Source organism: Pelophylax lessonae, assembly GCF_965119305.1.
Source record: "Pelophylax lessonae genome assembly, chromosome: 6".
In the NCBI taxonomy this organism is placed as follows: Eukaryota; Metazoa; Chordata; class Amphibia; order Anura; family Ranidae; genus Pelophylax; species Pelophylax lessonae.
The window spans coordinates 234,124,982-234,147,176 of record NC_138773.1 but is presented as its reverse complement, the minus strand read 5'-3'; the positions used below and the strand labels follow the sequence as shown (position 1 = coordinate 234,147,176).

The window sequence follows — 22,195 nt, the reverse complement described above, 5'->3', positions numbered from 1 at the left end:
ATTGGTTTACGCGAAAGTTATTGCGTTTACTAACTACGGGAAAGATTTATGTCATTTTTATAGTTTTTTTTTTTTTAACTAGCAATGGAGGCGATCTGCGATTTTTTTTTTGCGGGACTGCGACTTTGCGGCGGACAGATCGGACCCTTGACTGACATTTTTGACACTTTTGGGGTTACCAGTGACATTACTACAGTAATCAGTGCTATAAATATGCACTGTTACTGTAAAAATTACACTGGCAGGGAAGGGGTTAACTTTATTAGAGAGCAAGGGGTTAAGTGTGTCCCTAGGGGCGTGCTTCTAACTGTAAAGGGGCGTGGCTTTTGATGTAACCACAGAGACATACGATCCTACATAGCAGGATCGTATGATCTCTGCAGTTAGATCAGGGAGAGTGACAGGCGGATTTGTTTACATCAGCCGCCTGCCTTTCTCCCTCTCCAGCGGGAGATCGCGAGTGACCCGCGGACATCGGAGCCGCCGGTCACTCACGCGGGGATGCCCGTGAACAGGGCCGCTGATAGGGGGGGGACCACCAGCCCTCTTGTAGGGGACCCAAGCAGACAGGGGGGCCCACACAGAGAGGGGGATTAGTGATGGACAACAAATACAGAAATCTTCCTCCAGCACCTGAATCAGATCTGTCCCTCTCCCTGCTATCAGCTTTTATCTGTTGAGAAAGAGACAGTTGTCCCTCACTAATCCCCCTCCCTTGGTTGGCCGCCCCTCCCAGCACTTATCTCTGCTCAGGAGTTTATTTGTAAATTGTAACTTTGTTTCTCTCTCTCTGTCTCTCTGATCACTGAGCTCCAACTGCCCAGCCTGTATATTTTTCTCATCTCATCTTTTTTTATTTAACATAGTTTTTTTTTTAGATTTAGCAGGAATTATGTGAGTTATGTTATATTTGTGTCTGATAATAGTGATTTTGTTGTAATTTTAGCTAAATGTATCTTTAATATTTTCTTGGGGGGGCCCTGCCAGGTAGTCTGTACGGGGCCCCGCGATTTCTAACAGCAGCCCTGCCCGTGAACGAGCGGGGGGCGGGAGCGTGCCTCCGGCGGCGCGCGCTCGCCCCCTATTGGCTCGCAGGCGAGTGACGTACCCATACGTCACTTTGCCTGCACGGGGCTGACCGCCGCAGTATATGTAATTGCGGCGGTCGGCAAGTGGTTAAAAAAAGCCAGAAAAAAACGCAATAAAAAAGCCAGAAAAAACGCAATAAAAAAGCGATAAAAAAAACGCCTGAAAAAAGCCAGAAAAAAAAACGCCTGTAAAAGCCCAAAAAAACTCCAGAAAACAATACGCTCAGGTGTGAATGGAGCCTAAGGTGAACGTTGATTATTCATGTTTGTACCATTGTTGTTTCTGCGTAAACAATAAAGTTACCTTTAAAAAAAAAAAAAAATGCTCCATGCCATTTTGCCCACAGTAATAATCTTTTACATCTTCCCGTAGTTCAGGTTTCATGGGTGTTGTGTTGTGCATGGAGAGATAAGTATTCATAAGGCATCATATTTCTGTAGACACATTGTTTTAAAAAAAAAGCTGTGAAAAATATGGATGATCTCAGTAGAGCAGCATGTCACACAGATCAGATGGTATGCACTCAAGGAACCAGATCTGCAGTTCTAGCTTTCGCTCTGTGCCTGGTGAGAAGCAGCCAATGAAGGCTATGAAGAGAATACCCAATGAGATGGCTTCTGTTATGTCATGCAGGAAGACTTGAATGAACAGCCAGGTCTAGGAAGGGATCAGATGTGAGCTTGGTATCTGAGTGCATTGTCTGCTGTCACTATACATCTCCGGCTGCACATTGTAGAGCGAATGCTCATGTGATGCACTCACTGGGTGATGAGATCAAAGGATTCTCTAAAAACAGACTCAAGAAACAATGCACTCGAGTTACAACATTATCAGGAAAGAGAATCATAGAGACATGGAAAGATTCCCTGGTGCATGTTGTGGATGACCCAGAGCAACATGATGGACCGGCCTGTGGATATGTGCAGGACCTTAGCATGGACTTGCAGGTGGGGGTCATCAAGCCCTGGCTATTTTTGGGTAAGTGCGAAATTGTGTACATTTGAGTATAGTCTTTTATTTATGTATCGGCATCTTAAAAGTAAACAATTGTAATTTTTAAAGGGTGAGCCCCGGTTCACATTTATGCGATGCGGGAAGGCTGCGAATCCGCAGCCTGTTCCCGCATCGCACATGCACCCCCTGCCATATGCGATACGCTGGGGGTGTCAATGTAATCTTAACGACACCCCAGTTTGATCGCATATCGCAGTGCAATCGTGCAGTTCGCACAGGATCGGATCGCACAAGTGTGAACCGCTGTGCGATCCGATCCTGATGCTGCTGAAAAAAAGGGTCCCTGTGCGTGTTTGGTGCGGCTGCGGTGCGAATTTAGCCATACAAAGTGTATGGCTAAACTCGCACTGCACAGCCGATCGCATGTAATGTCGGAGCAGTGTGCTCCGACATTACATGCGAACCCCGCACACGCACAAGTGTGAACCGGGGCTGAATCCACGCGAAAGAGATATTTAACCAAAGTGGAACCCAGTGGGCTGGATTCAGCACTGGCTTCTTATTTGTCACAGATGTTTGCCATAATACCAGGCTCTGTTCCTGCTCACTTGTTTCAATGCCTCTTGTGACAATGTTCACATGATAAAATAAAAATGTGACCCTCTTAATACTATTATTATTATACAGGATATATATAGCACCAACAGTTTGCGCAGCACTTTACAAAATGAAGGCAGACATTACAGTTATAATACAATTTGGTACAAGAGGAATCAGAGGACCCTGCTCGTTAGAGCTTACAATCTAAGGCCCCTTTCACACGAATGTCCTGATTGATCTGCCTGTCAGTTTTTCAGGAGGACCCGATTAGACCATCCATTGACCTCAATAGAGTGGCATCAAATTTGGGCTCTCTAAAAATAGATGGAAGGGGATATGTTTGCCATCAATCCGGCAGACCGGATCGGATGACAATCCGATAGAAATGGACAGGCAGTCCATTTCCATCCGACCGCCTCATAGAGGAGAGCGGGTTGTGTCCGTGTCCTAGCATTCCAATGTTTCTCTTCCCTCTGAGTTTCTCTCCATCAGTCAGCTAATGTGACCCCAGTGCTGACAGAGAGGGGCAGGGGAGGGTCACACAAGGATGCTGTGCAGGTGATCGACATCCTCCTTGCCAACTGATGAGGTCATTGGTTGTTAGGATACCTGTGGCTAGGAGGTCGTATTGATGCATAATTAAAACCTGTGCCTTTGTGTAACTAAAAAGCAAGCTTGATCCCTCCACTTGATGCCTTGCATACATTTTTTGGCAACTTTATTTTATTTCAGGTACTTATATAGTGCTGTCAATTTATGTAACGCTTTACATATACATTGTACATTCACATCAGTCCCTGCCCTCAAGGAGCTTACAATCTAAGGTCCCTAACTCACATACATACACAGTAGGGCCAATTTTTTATTTTATACAGGATCCAATTAACCTACCAGCATGTCTTTGGAGTGTGGGAGGAAACGGAGTACCCGGAGGAAACCCACGCAGGCACAGGGAGAACATGCAAACTCCAGGCAGGTGGTGTCGTGGTTGGGATTCGAACCAGCAACCCTCTTGCTGCTACGTGAAAGTGCTAACCACTGTGCCGCCCGACTTTAAGGCATTGTGCCAAGGCACCCCTGAAGAAGCCTCAAGGCACCCTGGCTGAAAAAGGCTGACATAGGACACACCCCCTGTCACACCCCCTTAAAGGAGAATTATACAAAAATGACTAGTTAAACCCTCAAGTACTTTTTTTACCACTACTATTCCTTTGCACTGGCTTTTGAAATTTACAATTGAGCAATTTAGAAATTGGATGAAAGGTTTAGCACTGGGAAATACTTTTTAACCACTTAAGCCCCAGAAGATTTTACCCCCTTCCTGACCAGGGGTATTTTGCGATTCGGCACTGCGTGATTTTAACGGACAATTGCGCGGTCGTGCGACGCTGTATCCAAACTAATTTGACGTTCTTTTTTTCCCACAAACAGAGCTTTCTTTTGGTGGTATTTGATCACCTGTGCGATTTTTTTGATCATGCGCTATAAACAAAAAAAGAGCGACAATTTTGCAAAAATAACAATATTTTTCAAATTTTTTAATATAAAATTCCCCCCAAAAAAATGTAAAAATCAAAAATGTTTTAAATTTTTGGCCATTTTGTTTTCTGCTACATATGTTTGGTAAAAAAAAATCACAATAAGCGTATTTTGATTGGTTTGCGCAAAAGTTATTGCGTTTACTAACTAAGGGAAAGATTTTTGTCATTTTTGTTGTTTTTTTTTTTAACGCGTAATGGCGGCGATCTGCGATTTTTTTTTTTTTTTTTTTTTTTTTTTGCGGTACTGCGACATTGCGGCGGACAGATCGGACCCTTGACTGACATTTGTGACACTTTTGGGGGTACCAGTGACATTACTACAGTAATCAGTGCTATACATATGCACTGTTACTGTAAAAATTACACTGGGAGGGAAGGGGTTAACTTTATTGGAGAGGGAGGGGTTAAGTGTGTCCCTAGGGGCGTGTTTCTAACTGTCATTGGATGTGGCTTGTGATGTAAAAGCACAGATCAGCGGTCCTACATAGCAGGACCGAGTGATCTGTGCTTTTACACAGGGGAGAATGACAGGCGCCTTTGTTTACATTAGCCGCCTGCCTTTCTCCCTCTCTACCCGACGATCGCGAGTGACCGGCGGACATCGGGTCCAGCGGTCACACGCGCCAGCTACGTCGGGTACGAGCGGGGGCGGGAGCGTGCCTCCGGTGGCGCGCGCTCGCCCCCTATTCGCTCCCAGGCTAGTGACGTACCGGTACGTCACTTTGCCTGGGAGGGGCTGACCACCGCCGTATATAGTCGGGCGGCGGTCGGCAAGTGGTTAAATGATAAAAATATTTTTTTTATATACAACTGTATAGATCAGACCAAAACAAGGAACAATTGAGGAGGAAAGAGGGTCAGAGGGACTTTGTTCCAAATCAGGGACAGTCCCTCGAAATGAGTTACATGGGAGCTATGCATGTTGAAAGGAGCAGTTTGTTTGATGGCCTATTTGTTGGGTATATACGTAACCTAATTTGCAGTGTCCCCAACATGAGATGGGTAGCCATCATCTGTCTGGATCACCCGTTCTTGGCACCTTGGATGGCCAAATATCTGAGGTTAAAGTACCATGAAGGAATAACAAATGCTACTTTTTATGAGACCTTCTGAAAATGCTGGTTGGCTGACTTATGCTGACCCACTAGCTATAATGCATCCTAAATAACTGGCCAAATGCAGATATGCAACCAAGAAGCATTTTATAAGGGCTCATACACAATTAATTGCACAAAAGATTGTATGGTGAGATTGTCAACCGTTTGGTCACCCCTTAGAGGTTATCATCGACTCCCTCGTGTATGTGCAGCTTGTCTCAGTGGACCACAGAGAACCATATTCTGTCACACTAGAATAGAAATACTTTTTTGGCATTTAGAATGTTTCTCCCCACTCCCCAGTCAAGGCCGTCTGAATAGCATCATGGGCCCCTGGACAAAGTAATGCACTGGGGCCCCTACCAGTGTGCCCCAATTAATGAACCTACTCTCAAGACTTAAAGTATAAATAGTTGATAGAATTAAATATATATTTATTAGCACTTTCAATAACATTGATTTTAGACCGCATTCACACTGCAGCGGCACGACTTCAGGGGCGACCTGTGAAGACCCATGCACCGCGACTTCGGTGCGACTTGCACGGACTTCACATAATGGAAGTCAATGCAAGTCGCCTCCAGGTCACCCCGAAGTAATACAGGACCCTTTTTCTAAGTCGGAGCGACTTGTGTCGCTCCTATTAGAACGGGTCCTGTAGCACTGCATGGACCGCGAGGGACCGCTGCGACTTGTCAGGCTGACAAGTCGCCTGACAAGTCGCGGTAGTGTGAATGGAGCCTTAAACAATAAGAAAATCTGCCATAAACCAAACATTAATAGACACAAAGGGAACAGTACAGAGGGGAAAGCAGAATGGCACAGTACAGAGTGGTCAGGAGGGCACAGTACAGGGGGGGGGGGGGGTAAAAGGGCACAGTACGGGGGGATAAGGAGGGCACAATAATTGGGTCAGTAGGGCACAATACAGGTTCCAGGATGTTGCCTGGGACATGGCCATCCTAGGACAGCTTAGTAAAAAGCATGACTGTCTGGGACATTTGGAAAATGCGTAATGCAAGATTATCATGGGACCCTTGTGCACCTGGGACCCCTGGGCAGTGCCCAGGAGTGCCGATGCATTAAGACAGCCCTTTATAAGGCCTCTTTCACACAGCCAGTTACATGTTGCCACCAGATTTCACAAGCAAGAATCAAAGGATTCTTGCTGCTGGAATGACTGGGGCACACGTTTAGCAGCAGCTACTCAGCCTATTAAAACTAATTTTCCCTTAGGCCCTTCTCGCATGGTTGGACTGATCAAGTCTGCCTATCAGTTTTTCAGGTGAACCCAATCGGACCATCCATTGCCCTCTATGAAGTAGTGGATATAAACAGACATCTAATCTGATCCTATCTGCTAAAAGGAATGGATGGGGGATCCGTTTCCCATCCATCTGGACGTTCAGATTGGATAACAGTTGGATGTAAACGGACAGGTGGCCCATTTACATCCAACCAGCCATAGAGGAAGGCGGACTGTGTCTGTGTCAGCTCTGTATAAGCAGAGCGGACACAGACTTTTCATCAACCTGCTCAGCGGGGATCAGCGGACAGATTCCTCACTGAGCAGGCGGATCCACTGGCAGAGTCCGCCCCTGTGAATGGGCCCTAAGTTTAGTGAATGAGGTGAAGCTCTACTGACTTCCATCATCCAAACGTGTACAAGCAAAAATATTGTTTTTTTTTTTTTCCTTGCACCTGATTGGGTATTTTTTGCAAAGTGAATTTGTACCATATTCTCTAAGCTAAGGGAAATTCCTTTGCAAAGTGAATTTGTACCATATTCTCTAAGCTAAGGGAAATTCCTTTGCAAAGTTAACCTATTTCCTTTAGAAGAAGAAACCCCAATTACTAATGTGTATACAACAATTATTCTTTATAAGGTCTTTGTTCTGATGGCTCAGTCAGTTGGGTGAATTCTGTCTTATGCCTTAAAGTTTGTATGATGTAATTCCAAAGTCCTAAAATTCCTAGATTAGTGTGATCAGTGATTCAAAAAAGACTGTGTGCCATGTGTACAGATAGAAATTGTGAGGTCAAATTTCTCGTCTTTACTGGCTGGTCAGAATTATTGATGAGGGTTTCATATGTCAGTAGCTCTGCACAGTGTGCTACCTTATATGACAGTCAGTGATGGTCCTGTTGCCAATACTGTTGGCCAACCCCTGGAAGATAAGGTGGCCGACTGTAATAGTAGCTACAGTAATATGTTTACTTTATAACATATATAGAGAATGAACAGCAAATTAAAAAATGACCTTTAAAACTAAGGACATCTTATCCATTTTATTTAATTTTATTTTATTTTAGGTTCACAAGATATTGCACAGGACCTGGATGTACTAAAAAAATTTAAGGTAAACATTAGCATTTTTAGTGCTATAACAAATGTATTTCATATACTTTGGAACAAAAGAGAAACTCTAAGGGCCCGTTCACCCCGTAACGTGGAGCGGGAAAGGTGCTTCCTGTTCATATTTCCTGTTCTGCACATGAATGTGCCGTTCTTACAAATGACTCGTGGGTGCTATTGATTGGTAAGGGTACCCTAAATGCATCTCACAAACAGTGCATCCACTAAATCGCATGTTGCCACAGTTGTGCTTGCACTACGTCTTGCTGGGTTCTGTGCGTTTGGCAGCGAATGGGCTGTCAAAATCAGAATTTTTTTCTTTCTTTTTTTTTTTTTTCTGTTTGAAGTGTTCACTGAGACAAGAATCCCATAATATGGGAACCCATACTGGGTTTTTCTTCTTCACAATTTAAATCTTTTTTTTTTGGTACTTAGAAGTATTCACTGAGACAAGAATCCAATAATATGGGAATCCAAACTGGTTTTTTTCTTCTTCACAATTTAAATCTTTTTTTTTTTTTTTTTGGTACTTAGAAGTATTTACTGAGACAAGAATCCAATAATATGAGAATCCATACTGGGTTTTTTTCTTTTCAGAACAAGAACCCCATAATATGGGAACCCATACTGTTTTTTTTCCTTTTCACAATTTTTTTTTTTCTGAGTGTTCACTGAGACAAGAACCCCATAATATGGGAACCCATACTGGGTTTTTTCTTCTTCACAATTTTAAAAATTTTTTTTTTTTTTGGTACTTAGAAGTATTCACTGAGACAAGAATCCCATAATATTGGAATCCATACTGGGTTTTTTCCTTTTCACATTTTTTTTTCCCTGAGTGTTCACTGAGACAAGAACCCCATAATATGGGAACCCATACTGGGTTTTTTCTTCTTCACAATTTAAATCTTTTTTTTTTTTTTTTGGTACTTAAAAGTATTCACTGATACAAGAATCCCATAATATGGGAATCCATACCGGGTTTTTTTCCTTTTCACAACTTTTTTTTTTTCCCTGAGTGTTCACTGAGACAAGAACCCCATAATATGGGAACCCATACTTGGTTTTTTCTTCTTCACGATTTAAATCTTTGTTTTTTTTTTGGTACTTAGAAGTATTCACTGAGACAAGAATCCAATAATATGGGAATCCATACTGGGTTTTTTCCTTTTCACAATTTTTTTTTTTATTTTCTGAGTGTTCACGGAGACAAGAACCCCATAATATGGGAACCCATACTGTTTTTTTTCCTTTTCACAATTTTTTTTTTTTCTGAGTGTTCACTGAGACAAGAACCCCATAATATGGGAATCCATACTGGGTTTTTTCTTCTTCACAATTTAAAAATTTTTTTTTTTTGGTACTTAGAAGTATTCACTGAGACAAGAATCCCATAATATTGGAATCCATACTGGGTTTTTTCCTTTTCACATTTTTTTTTCCCTGAGTGTTCACTGAGACAAGAACCCCATAATATGGGAACCCATACTGGGTTTTTTCTTCTTCACAATTTAAATCTTTTTTTTTTTTTTGGTACTTAGAAGTATTCACCGAGACAAGAATCCAATAATATGAGAATCCATACTGGGTTTTTTTCTTTTCACAACAAGAACTCCATAATATGGGAACCCATACTGTTTTTTTTCCTTTTCACAATTTTTTTTTTTCTGAGTATTCACTGAGACAAGAACCCCATAATATGGGAACCCATACTGGGTTTTTTCTTCTTCAGAATTTAAAATTTTTTTTTTTTGGTACTTAGAAGTATTCACTGAGACAAGAACCCCATAATACAGGAACCCATTCTGGGTTTTTTCTTCTTCACAATTTAAATCTTTTTTTTTTTTTTTTTTGGTACTTAGAAGTATTCACTGAGACAAGAATCCCATAATATTGGAATCCATACTGGGTTTTTTCTTTTCACAACAAGAACCCCATAATATGGGAACCCATACTGTTTTTTTTTCTTTTCACAATTTTTTTTTTCTTCTGAGTGTTCACTGAGACAAGAACCCCATAATATGGGAATCCATACTGGGTTTTTTCTTCTTCACAATTTAAATTTTTTTTTTTTTGGTACTTAGAAGTATTCACTGAGACAAGAACCCCATAATACGGGAACCCATTCTGGGTTTTTTCTTCTTCACAATTTAAATCTGGTACTTAGAAGTATTCACTGAGACAAGAATCCAATAATATGGGAATCCATACTGGGTTTTTTCCTTTTCACAATTTTTTTTTTATTTTCTGAGTGTTCACGGAGACAAGAACCCCATAATATGGGAACCCATACTGTTTTTTTTCCTTTTCACAATTTAAAAAAAAAAAATAATTTTTTCCCTTTTTTTTTTTTCTTCCTCCCCGTCGCATTTTATGAGTGAGAACACAGAGGAGAAACATTTCCCTTATCCCCCCCCTTTCCTTTGGAAATAAACAATGTTCAACATATTTAGAAATGCCATATTTTATGTATGTAAAATGTGATTTAATATTTATTAATTTGTGTATTTTCTTTTTGTATATGTATGTGTTTGCTATATGTATTGTAAGAAAATTAATAAAAAATATAAAAAAAAAAAAAAAGAATGTAAGGGACCGCACAGTGTGAACCAGCCCTAACACATTGGACAGTGGAATGTGATGAAAATTCGATTATCTCCATGAATACAATAGATGTTTCTATTTAATATTTACAAACTGTTAAGATTCTTATATTGTTTCAAACAATTTATTGTATAGTTATAATATATATAGTACAATGTATGTATCTATGTAGCAATCTATGTAGCATTACCAAAATTGTCAGTTAACCACTTGAACTCTTAAAGATTTTACCCCCTTCATGACCAGGCCAATTTTTGCAATACGGCACTGCCTTACTTAACTGACAATTGCGTGGACTTGCGACACTGTACCCAAATAAAACTGATGTCCTTTTTTTCCCATAATAATAATAATAGAGCTTTCTTTTGGTGGTATTTAATTAGCTCAGCGGTTTTTATTTTTTGCGCTATAAACAAAAAAAGAGCGACAATTTAAATAAAAAAATATATATATTTTACTTTCTGCAATAAAACACATCCAATAAAAAAAATGTAAAAAAATCTAATTTCTTCATCAATTTAGGCCAAAATGTATTCTGCTATAAATACATTTATTCCAAAATGTATTCTGCTATAAGCGTATATTGATTGGTTTGTGCAAAAGTTATAGCGTCTACAAAGATGGGCTATTTTCATGAAAATTTTATATATTTATTTTTTACTAGTAATGGCGGCGTTTAGCAACTTAGAGCGGGACTGCGACATTGCGGCGGACAAATCGGACACCTAACTGACACTTTTGACACTTTTTTGGCGACCAGTGACACCAATACAGTGATCAGGACTAAAGAAAACCTGCACTGTTACTGTAATAATGACACTAGCAGGGAAGGGGTTAACATTCGGGGCGATCAAAGGGTTAAAAGGTCCCTAGGGGGTGCTTTCTAACTGTAAGGGGGGTTGCTCTGACTGGGGGAAGACAGAGATCCATGTTCCTGCTTAGCAGAAACACAAGATCTCCATCCTCTCCCCTGTCAGAACGGCGATCTGCCTTGTTTACATTAAAGTGGAGTTCCACCCAAAAGTGGATCTTCCGCTTATCTGTCTCCCCCCCCCCCTTTGGTGCAACATTTGGCACCTTTCGGGGAGGATCCCTGTTTCTCTTACGTCCTCCGACAGTCGCCGCCTCTTCATATTCGTCACATATGGGGGTATTAGACTTTGCTCCGAAGGAGTAGCTAGGCAACAGAATATGTTAACATTAAAGCTTTTAACATATCCCACCCTCAAGGGGTGGTCCCCTCAGTCAATACCCTCCTACTTCCTGCAACCATATCTCAGTTTCAGTGGAATAGCAGTAGAGTATACAACCAAACCCCAAAAGAGGGGCGGGGGCGGCGACTGTCGGAGGACTCAGAGAAAGGAATTTTACAGGTAAGATTTTACAAAAGTTCCGTTTTCTCTTACGTCCTCCGACAGTCGCCGCCTCTTCATATTCGTCACATATGGGGACGTCCCAAAGCAGTGCAAACATGAGGGGTGGGAAACGCATCCGCGCCGAAAGGCAACGCAGTCTCCGCATCAAAGAAAGGAACCTTACCAAAGGAAGGAAACCAGCTGGGCTACAGGAAAAACAAGTGCTCAACAGGAGCAACAACCCAGGAAAAGACAAATAACCACGGGATAAAAAACTTATCCCAACAGCCAGAGGTCCCCAACAAGGGACCCTAGGGAATTGCCGCACTAAGAACCTTGCGGCCAAAGGAAGCATCCGCCGATGCCTGAACATCTACTTTGTAGAATTTTGTGAAAGTATGCACGGTCGACCAGATCGCCGCCTTACACACCTGGGCTACAGAAGCCCCATGACGACAGGCCCAAGACGTACTCAGAGATCTAGTAGAGTGCACCTTCACAGGCACAGGGGGAACCTTCCCCTGCAAAGCATAGGCCTGTTCAATGGTCTGCCTGATCCATTTGGCGATGGTAGAGGCCGACGCCGCCATGCCCTTCCGAGGACCCTCTGGAAGAACAAACAAGGAGTCCGTCTTTCGAAAAGACTCGCCCGAACAACATCCAAAGAATGTAATCTCACCTCCTTTGGATGTTTAGGCTTCGCGCACAGCGAAGGCAAGACAATATCCTCATTAAGATGGAATTCCGAAACTCGCTTCGGAAGAAAAGAAGGATTAGGTCGCAAGACCACCTTATCCAAATGAACAACCAGATACGGAGACTTGCAGGACAAAGCCGCCAGCTCCGACACTCTGCGAGCCGTAGTGATCGCAACCAAAAAGGTGACCTTTTTGGACAACATAGACAACGAGATCTCCCTGATCTGTTCAAAAGGAGCACGTTGTAACACAGAACGAGATTCAAGTCCCAAGGGGGCAGAGGATCCCTCCTGGGAGGAACCAGATGCCGCACTCCCTGAACAAAAGTGTCAACCAAGGAGTTGGAAGCCACGGGACGTTGAAACAGAACGGCCAGCGCAGACACCTGACTCTTTATCGTAGCCAGCGCCAAACGCTGATCGACACCCGTTTGAAGGAAGGACAGCACTCGGGAAACCGAGTACGTGCGGGGTGAAAACCCCCTGGACTCACACCAGGCAAAATAGGCCTTCCAAGGACGGTAATAAACCTTCCCCGAGGAAGACTTCCTCGCGTTGATCAAGGTATGAACGACCTCTGGGGAGAGACCCTTCTCCTTCAGGACCTCGGTCTCAACAGCCAGGCCGTCAAAGCCAGCGACTGTAAAGCAGGATGATATATCGGTCCTTGAGACAGGAGATCGTCTCGAAGAGGCAGACGCCACGGGGCGTCGACCGCCAGATTCACGAGGTCTGCGTACCAGGACCGGCGAGGCCAGTCCGGTGCCACAAGAATCATCGTGCTGCGTTCCGAGTGTAACCTGCGAAGGAACCTGGACAGCAACTGAATCGGTGGAAACGCGTACATCAGCCTGTACCGATGCCACGGGGCCACTAACGCGTCTGACGCGTCTGCCCGAGGGTCGCGCGTCCTTGCCACGAACCTTCTCACCTTGTTGTTGAGACGAGACGCGAACAGGTCCACATCTGGAAGACCCCACTTCGCGCACAACATCTGGAAGACAGCCGGGTGGAGGGACCATTCCCCCTGATCCAGGGTCTGGCGACTCAGATAGTCCGCCTGCCAGTTCACCACCCCCGGATTGTGAACCGCCGTTATCGCCGGGACATGAGTCTCGGCCCAAGACAGAATGTCGGCCACTTCTCGAGCCGCTCGGGCACTCCTGGTGCCCCCTTGGTGGTTGATGTAGGCCACCGCCGTGGCATTGTCCGTCTGCACCCGAACCGGGCAGCCCTGCAGCCGGTCCGTCCAGCGATGAAGACAGAGATTTATCGCACGCAATTCCAGAATGTTGATCGGAAGGGAGGACTCCCCCTCCATACAAATCCCCTGGGCGGACAGAACGCCCAGAACACCACCCCAGCCCGACAGGCTGGCATCTGTGGTGATTACCGTCCACGAGATAGGACGAAACGACTTGCCCCCGGACACCATCGGGGACTGGAGCCACCACAGAAGGTCTCTTCTGGTGCGATGACTCAACGAGATTTGAAGATCCAGAGATTGAGGTCGCCCGTCCCACATGGACAGGATCTCCGCTTGGAGACCCCGCGTGTGAAACTGGGCGAAGGGAATCGCCTCGAAGGCCGAGACCATCAATCCCAGACATCTCACGCACGTCCGCAACGTCCCTGAGGGACCTGACTTCCTCCTGAAGAGTTCTGAGTTTGTCTTCCGGCAGGAAGACCTTCGCCTGCACCGAGTCCAGAATCATTCCCAGGTAGGGAAGACGAACCGACGGACTCAGTGTCGACTTTGGAAAATTTATCGTCCAACCAAACTCCTGCAGAGTTTGCATCGTGACAGACAGGTCCTTCTCCAGACCCTGGCTGGTCGCAGACCGAACCAGAATGTCGTCCAGATACCCCAGGACAGAAATGCCCTGGGCCCTCAATAATGCCAGAACCGGTGCAAGCACCTTGGTGAAGACCCGCGGAGCCGAGGCGAGACCAAAAGGCAACGCCACGAACTGGTAGTGATCCTCCGCAATGGCGAATCGAAGGTACCTCTGGTGACCCTCGAAAATGGGGATGTGAAGATACGCATCCTTCAAATCGATGGAGGCCATGAATTCCCCCGGAACCAGGGCAGCCACCACCGACCGCAGGGATTCCATGCGGAACTTGCGAACCCGCACAGAGCGGTTTAGAGCCTTCAAGTCCAGAATTGGACGAACCTTGCCCTCCTTTCTGGGCACGGTGAACAGATTGGAATAAAACCCCCGAAATCTGTCCCGATGAGGCACCGGAACTACCACTCCCTGAGCCCTCAGGTCCCGCACCGCCAGGTGCAGGTCCCGTAAACGCTCTGGAGCCAGTTGAAGATTTGAGGGAAAAAATCTGCTCTCCGGCCGAGAGAGAAACTCGATCTTGTAACCAGATCGAACGATCTCCTGAACCCATCTGTCCCGCACGCGGGCCAACCAGGGCTGAAGAAAACCGAGCAAGCGTCCCCCCACCCCAAAACTGGGTGAGGGCGCCCCTTCAGGCCGCACTGTTATGGGCTGCGGATCCGGATTGACCGGACTTCTGTTTTCCAGACCAGGGCTTCTTCTGAGAGCCTTGACCTTTGAACGGTTTGCCCTTGTAGTGCGACCGAAAGGCACGAAAGGACCCCTGAGGGGGCCGAAAATTAGCATGCTTCTTCCCAGAAGCCCCCTTAGCCTTGGGGAAATGGGGCAAGAGAGTGCTCTTACCTCCGGTGATCCCCTTAATCAACACATCCAAGGACTCCCCAAAAAAGCGAGACCCATCATAAGGCAGATTGGCTAAGGTCTTACGTGAAGACTGGTCCACCGACCAACATTTCAACCAAACCAGGCGGCGAGACAACACCGCCACGCTGTGCACACGTGCAGCCAACGGGACTAAGTCCAAGTCCGCATCACACAGATACATGACACCCTGGTGGATTTGATCCACCATATCCAGGGTCGCCGGTGAGGCCGAATCGTCCACTAGGACGCGCCTAAGCATCTGCGTCCAACTTGCGACCGCCTGGGCCGCCATGAGAGAGGCAAACAGAGCCTTAAGCATAGAACCCGTAACAGAATAAGTATAACGGGCAAGAGACTCCAATCTCCTATCCGTGGCATCACGGACACAGGGGAATCCTCTGCAGGAATCGCAGTGGATTTGTTTAAAACCGCAATTGCGTGATCCACTGGGGGTGGCACACACCACCTTTCATCAGTGGAAGGCGAGAAAGGATAACGCAGCTTGAACCTACTTGGTACAGCAAAAGGTTTGCGCAGATTGCGCCATTGTTCCTTAACAGCGCCCTGAAAATCATCATTGCAGGGAAAAACCTGCGGCGTCCTGCGTTTTCTCTGCGTCCCATAAGCCGCCAAGGCAGCGGGGGGACACACTTCATCCTGCAAACGCAGCGTTCGTTTTATGGAAGCAATCAATTCATCCATGATTGCAAGCTCTTCAGGCGAGCCAGGGGGAGAATTATCAACCCCTTCAACTTCAGCCTCCACCTCGGACCCCACTAGATCCAGGGAGGAGTGGGACCCCGATAAGGAGGCCCCCGCCATAACAGCCCCATCACCTTCACCCTCAGAATCAGAGGAAAGAGAAACTCTGGGTCTTTTAGTAGATTGAGCAGCCACCAGCATCTGCACCTGAGCAGCAAGGCCAGCCACAATAGTGGCTAAATCCCCCCCTGGGGGGGAAACAGCGGTCCCCTGGCTTTCCACCAAGGCGGTAGGAAATTTGCCCTCCTAAGAATCCATTGCCCCTATTACAAATGCCGGATAATAAAGGGTTAACTGCCCCTTTAACAAGTGCGGCGAGCGCAGCCCACCGCACCACACACAAGCACAATGAGACCCCCACAGGGACAATAAAACTGACACAGGCAATGGATAAGAAGGATATAACCTGAGGAGACCCTCGCCGCCGCTGCTGCCTCGATCGGTGTTCCTGGAGAAGAGGAAGTGATGCTGCCAGGGCGCTCTATGAAAGCCTATGGGAGGCTACAAGAAAATGGCCGCCATGCATGTAGAACATGCGGCCGGAGCGAGTGTAGGCAAAATGGCGCCGTTTGGCGCCGAAACCGCCGCTCCACAGTACAGTAATGCACACATGTCATCCATGTATAAAAAAACATGTCAGATTGCGGCAGCGATCGCTGTATAGTGCCCAAACATGCCCAAAACATGCCCCACAGCACACAGCTTCTCACACTGACAAGGCTGACACACACAGTGTCACACAGCTCCCCCCCCCCCCCCCTTGCAGCCCACAGCATGCAGCCGAGTGATAGGGAGACAAACAGTGTGAACAGAGGCAGGTTACACAGTCCCAGACTGACACCCCCCCAGACAGACAGGTCCCCACATAGATACACTTACCTCACAATGGCGTGGGGGACCCGCACAGGCGAACAAGACGCACAGAATGGGGGTTAAGAAACCGCACAGCGTCCAGTGAGGTAGCCACCTCACCAATCATCCCTGCACCGAACAGGGATGGGTCGTTAACTGTGCCAGGAGCGTTACCTGGCTGAACGCTCGATGGCAGGCTGGGAAGCCACTGACCCATGACCTGCGACCAGGGGGATCAGCCCGAGACCCAGCCCGCATGATCCTCTTCATCCGAAGAACTAACTAATGCTGACAAAAAGAACAGCTAAGTAAAGGTAGAGAGAAAACTCAAAACAAAAAATCAAAAAAGAAGAAAGAGTCTGGGGCACAAAGCCCCAGCACAGAGAGAGCCAGCCACTCCTGACAAGCTAGACATTGAAAACTGAGATATGGTTGCAGGAAGAAGAAGGGTATTGACTGAGGGGACCACCCCTTGAGGGTGGGATATGTTAAAAGCTTTAATGTTAACATATTCTGTTGCCTAGCTACTCCTTCGGAGCAAAGTCTAATACCCCATTGTGACGAATATGAAGAGGCGGCGACTGTCGGAGGACTCAGAGAAAGGAATTTTACAGGTAAGATTTTACAAAAATTCAGTTTTTTCACAGGTACCCTGTCCCCACTTCCGTCGGACCTCGCTGTGGCGAGGTAGGTCAGAAGTTCGGCCCCTCCTCCTTCCCCTACTGCCAGGCCAGTAAGCAAACGCAACGCGTTTCGTGTATATGCAGTAGGGACCTGGCCGCAAGCCTTCACTGCCGGGCTCCCTTACCGGCAATGGTGGTGGCAGCACCAGGCAGCCGATGGAAACATTGGCTGCGGTGCAGACATCGCTGTATTCCAGGACAGGTAAGTGTCTATATATTAAAGGCAGCAGCTACAGTATGTGTAGCTGCTGACTTTTAATTTTTGGAGGGGGGGGCGGAACTTTGCTTTAAGGGGGTAAAACCTTCTGGGGCTGAAGTGGTTAACGACCAGCTTCTGTTGAATAGACGGCGGTACACACAAAGCAAAATTTGAAAATGGCCAATTTTCGGTCTGTGTACACCGGCCTTGAAAGAAGAGGCAGCACACTGATCAGCTCATCTTTCCATCATTCTGCTCTCGCCTTCTATCAGCATGCTGCTTCTTCTTTACCTTCATTGATCTCTGCTGTACAGGGACTACAAAAGGCTGATATCATGTCAAATGAATATACTTTCACTGCTACCAAATAGACTCACAATTCTGCCACTAGTAAGACATTGCCAGCAGCAGAGTCACATGGGTGAGCCGTCCATTTACATCTATGGAGTCATCTCCTCAATGGCCACAAGCACTTAAAGCGGAGTTCCACCCAAAAGTGGAACTTCTGGTCATCTGCTTCCTCCCCCCCTCCGGTGCCACATTTGGCACCTTTAAGGGGAGAGGGGGGAACGGGTATCAAATGGTACTTTTCCACTGCAGGTACCGGCTCAGCTCCACTCGGCCCTGCTTGGCTCTGTTTGGTTTTCCACTGCATGGTACCGCATGGTACGGTGTTGGAACGGTTTGGTACGGTTTGCTTTTCCACTAAAGTAAAGTGGATGGGATAACAACGATTCTCCGACCAATCAGTGGCTAGTAGTGACAAACAGTCAAGGCTGCATGCAAAGGATTGTGGGATATGGTACCGGTACGGCCCTCTTGGAACCACAACTGAGGTACTGTTTAAGCGAGCCGTACCGTTCGGTTCCATGTAGTGGAAAAGCGCCGCCGCACCGTACCGTACCGAACCGTTCCTACACTGTACCATGCAGTGGAAAAGTGCAAAAGCGAGCCGACCGGTTCGGTTCCATGCAGTGGAAAAGCGCCATTTGACAGGTACCCTTCCCCACTTCCAGGAGACAGCGCCGCGGCGCCGTTCACCGGAAGTTCCATCCTCCTTCGCCTTCCCCTTCCCCTGCCGCCGAACCTATGAGAATGCGCAGCGTGCTTCGCACATGCACAGTAGGGAACTGGCTGTGAAGCCGAAATGCTTCATTGCCGGTTTACCTTACAAAGAATAGCGGCGGCAGCACCTGGCAGCTGATCCGAAAATCGGCTGGGGTGCTGACATTGCGGGCTCCCTGGACAGGTAAGTGTTTATATATTAAAAGTCAGCAGCTACAGTATTTGTAGCTGCTGACTTTTAATTTTTTTTTCTCCAGGCGGAACTCCTCTTTAAGGGGGATATGACATTTCGCTGGCTCAGCTATTGAGGAAGTGTTTCCAGAGCGAATGGTATGAAGTCTCTTAAGGATCCCGATGCTGGCGATCTGTCACTAGCAGCTAGATCACCTGTGTGACGGCGCGATTTGACAGGTCAAATTGCAGCCTATTGCCGGCAATGGGAGCGTCCCAATCGGTGCGACGCAGACTTGGTGGCGGCGCAACGATTTCCAAAAGTAGTTCCTGCACTACTTTTGGCGACTTCAGGGGTGATTTCAATTGACATCTGTGCAGATGTCTTTCAAGCCGCACCCCAAAAGAGTACACTAAGCAAGGTCCATAAGGACATGGATGAGTGAGTTTGGGTGGAGGAACTTGACTGGCCCGCACAGAGTCCTGATCTCAACCTGATAGAAAACCTTTGGAATGAATTAGAGCGAGGACTATGAGCCCGGCCTTCTCTCCAACATCAGTGCCTGACCTCACAAATGCGCTTCTGGAAGAATGGTCAAACATTCCCATAGACCCACTCCTAAACCTTGTGGACAGCCTTCCTAGCAGAGTTGAAGTTGTTATAGCTGCAAAGGGTGGCCAACTCAATATTGAACCCTACGGACTAAGACTGGGATGTCATTAAAGTTCATGTGCGTGTAAAGGCAGGTGTCCCAATACTTTTGGTAATATAGTGTAAGTTGCTTGGCTGCCATCCTAAGCTTTGGGCTTAAAACCCTTCTAAATCACTTGTCCAGAACATGTATGTAGCTAAGCAGTTATGATTTTACTCTGACTTCACTGGCTGCCTACTTGTTCAAGGTCAGACAATGTAGTGTTTTGGGAAAATGGTTCCCCTATTGTAGGTTTTCCTTAACCGCTTGCCGGTCAGCCCCTCACAGGCAAAGCGACGTAGTACTACGTCACTAGCCTGTGAGGGTCTAGGGAGCGAGCGCGCGCCGCCGGAGGCGCGCTCCCGCACATTCACGGTCCCCCCTGCGCGTGTGACCGGCGTACCCGATGTCCACCGGTCACTCGCGATCGTTCGTTAGAGCTGGAGAAAGGCAGGCGGCTAATGTAAACAAGCCGCCTGTCATTCTCCCCTGTGTAAAAATAGTGATCATACGGTTCTACTATGTAGGACCGTTGATCACTGTTCCTACACCTCAAGCCACAGCCAATCACAGTTAGAATCACGCCCCTAGGGACACACATAACCCCTCCCTCTCAAAAAAGTTAACCCCTTCACTGTCAGTGTCATTTTACAGTAACAGTGCATATGTATAGCACTGATTACTGTAGTAATGTCACTGGTAACCCCAAAAGTGTCAAAAATGTCAGTCAAGGGTCCGATCTGTCCGCTGCAATGTCGCAGTCCCGCAAAAAAAATCGCAGATCACCGCCATTACGCGTTAAAAAAAAAACAACAAAAATGACAAAAATATTTCCCTTTGTTATCTTTTTGCGATTTTTGTTTACCAAACATATGTAGCATAAAACAAATTGGCCGAAAATGTTAAAAAATTTTGATTTTTACATTTTTTTTTTTGGGGGGGGGGATTTCATATAAAAAAAGTGAAAAATATTGTTGTTTTTGCAAAATTGACGCTCTTTTTTTTGCTTATAGCGCATTATCAAAAAATTGCACAGGTGATTAAATACCACCAAAAGAAAGCTCTGTTTGTGGGAAAAAAAGGATGTAAATTTTGTTTGGGTACGGCGTCGCACAACCGGGCAATTGTCAGTTAAAGTCACTCGCAAAAAGTGGCCCAGACATAAGACAGCAAAATCCTCCAGTGGTAAAGTGGTTAAAGGTGCATTACAGGAAGGAACAAGTATCTGAATTCTGTAGTTGTCATTCTGTTCAGCCTGTTTTCTGAATTGCCTGAATTCCACACATTCTTATATCAAGGAAAATACCAGTCATTGTCTGAGTCACCCAACACGCAATGTGACTTTCATACCAAGCCTCATACAAGCCTCAAGCCTCACAATTTTAAACCCGCAATTTATTGTGAGTTTGGGGGTTGATTTGAAAGACATCTGTGTGGGTTCATGCACGAAGTTGCCAAAAGTAGTACTTTTGGAAACCGGTGTGGCGCCACAAAGTGGGCATCGCACAGATTCGGACAGCAGCAGCACACTGAGATTCCCAGTGAATGGCTGTGCAGCAGGGGTGTGTCAGGATAAGTGTGACCATTAGAGGAGAGCAGTGTGTATGGTTATATCAACCTTAATAAATAACATTCAATAGTGATATAAAATATAAAGTGCTGAAAGTAGTGAATAAGAACTTTAAATAAGAATAGATTGCTAAAAATTAATGAAGAAAAGTCCATAAATATAAATCAACAATCAGGTGAGATATTATAGTCCTTATAATAATCCCAAGATAAGGTGCTCCAGTGCTGGTAACCAATAAAGTGCTCCAAGAGTGAAGGGTGCCCCTCTCAGTTCCCTACTCACCAAAACGCCAATAATTAGGAGCCTTTAGAAATATTGCACATAAGCCTTGGCACCAGGATTCTTAAAAGGATTCCTCCATATGCTTTTCCCTGTTCATGGGTCCGCTTGCGCATCCACCATTAGAATAAAGGAGAAAGGCCATGCATAGTGAAGTATGTATATGTAGGTTTAATTGTGCTTGGAAGCCAAATACATACTTACAATGTAGCAGAATGTATAAGCAAAATGCACAAACTCGCCGCGTGGTTACACCGCTCGGCGTGCGTTCCACGGGCAGGAAGTGACCAACCGGAAGTGACGTGCCGCTCCGTGCGTGACAGGAAATACGTCAACGCGTTTCGCCGTAATTTCCGGCGTTTTCAAACGTCTTTGAAAACGCCGGAAATTACGGCGAAACGCGTTGACGTATTTCCTGTCACGCACGGAGCGGCACGTCACTTCCGGTTTCTCATACAAGTAGATGGTAGAGCAGCCACATATCAGGATGGAATGTGAAGTTTTAGGGTAACAAATGCTTTAATTTTTCTTAGAAAGCTACTACTTCCGGACTAAAAAAAAAATCATGCTCCCTGCCAGCTGCTACAGAAAAGGACTGGTGCTCTCTGTGTGGAAGCGGTGGTCTCTCTGTGGAGGTCTGACACGCCCCCCTGCTGAGTCCAACCTATGGCTTTGCAATCAGCCAATCTCATGCTGCTTGCTGATTGGAGAATTCTTGTTCAGACCCTGAAGGGCAGTGGCGGCCCGTCCATTGGGGGCGCAGGGGCGCCGCTCTCCCCCCCCCCCCTATCCATGCGTCCGGCCCCCTAATCTACATTCAGGGCGCCGGATGCATGGGTTCCAATGTTTTTTTTTTTTTTTTTTATGAAGCACGTGATTAGAGCCAGAGGCTCTAATAGGCTTCAAAAAAGG

At 46.1% G+C, this 22,195-nt stretch overlaps 1 protein-coding gene across 1 annotated transcript in view; it reads left to right on the top strand.

Annotated features, from left to right (window-relative positions):
- Positions 1–1,703: 1,703 nt before the first annotated feature.
- DUSP19 (dual specificity phosphatase 19) overlaps positions 1,704–22,195 on the top strand; it is a 47,447-nt gene continuing 26,955 nt past the window's right edge. The window contains exons 1-2 of the mRNA XM_082261349.1: positions 1,704–2,067; positions 7,595–7,641. Coding sequence (XP_082117475.1) covers positions 1,842–2,067; positions 7,595–7,641 — 273 coding nt within the window. The 5' untranslated portion in view covers positions 1,704–1,841. The remainder of the gene's footprint in view (positions 2,068–7,594; positions 7,642–22,195) is intronic.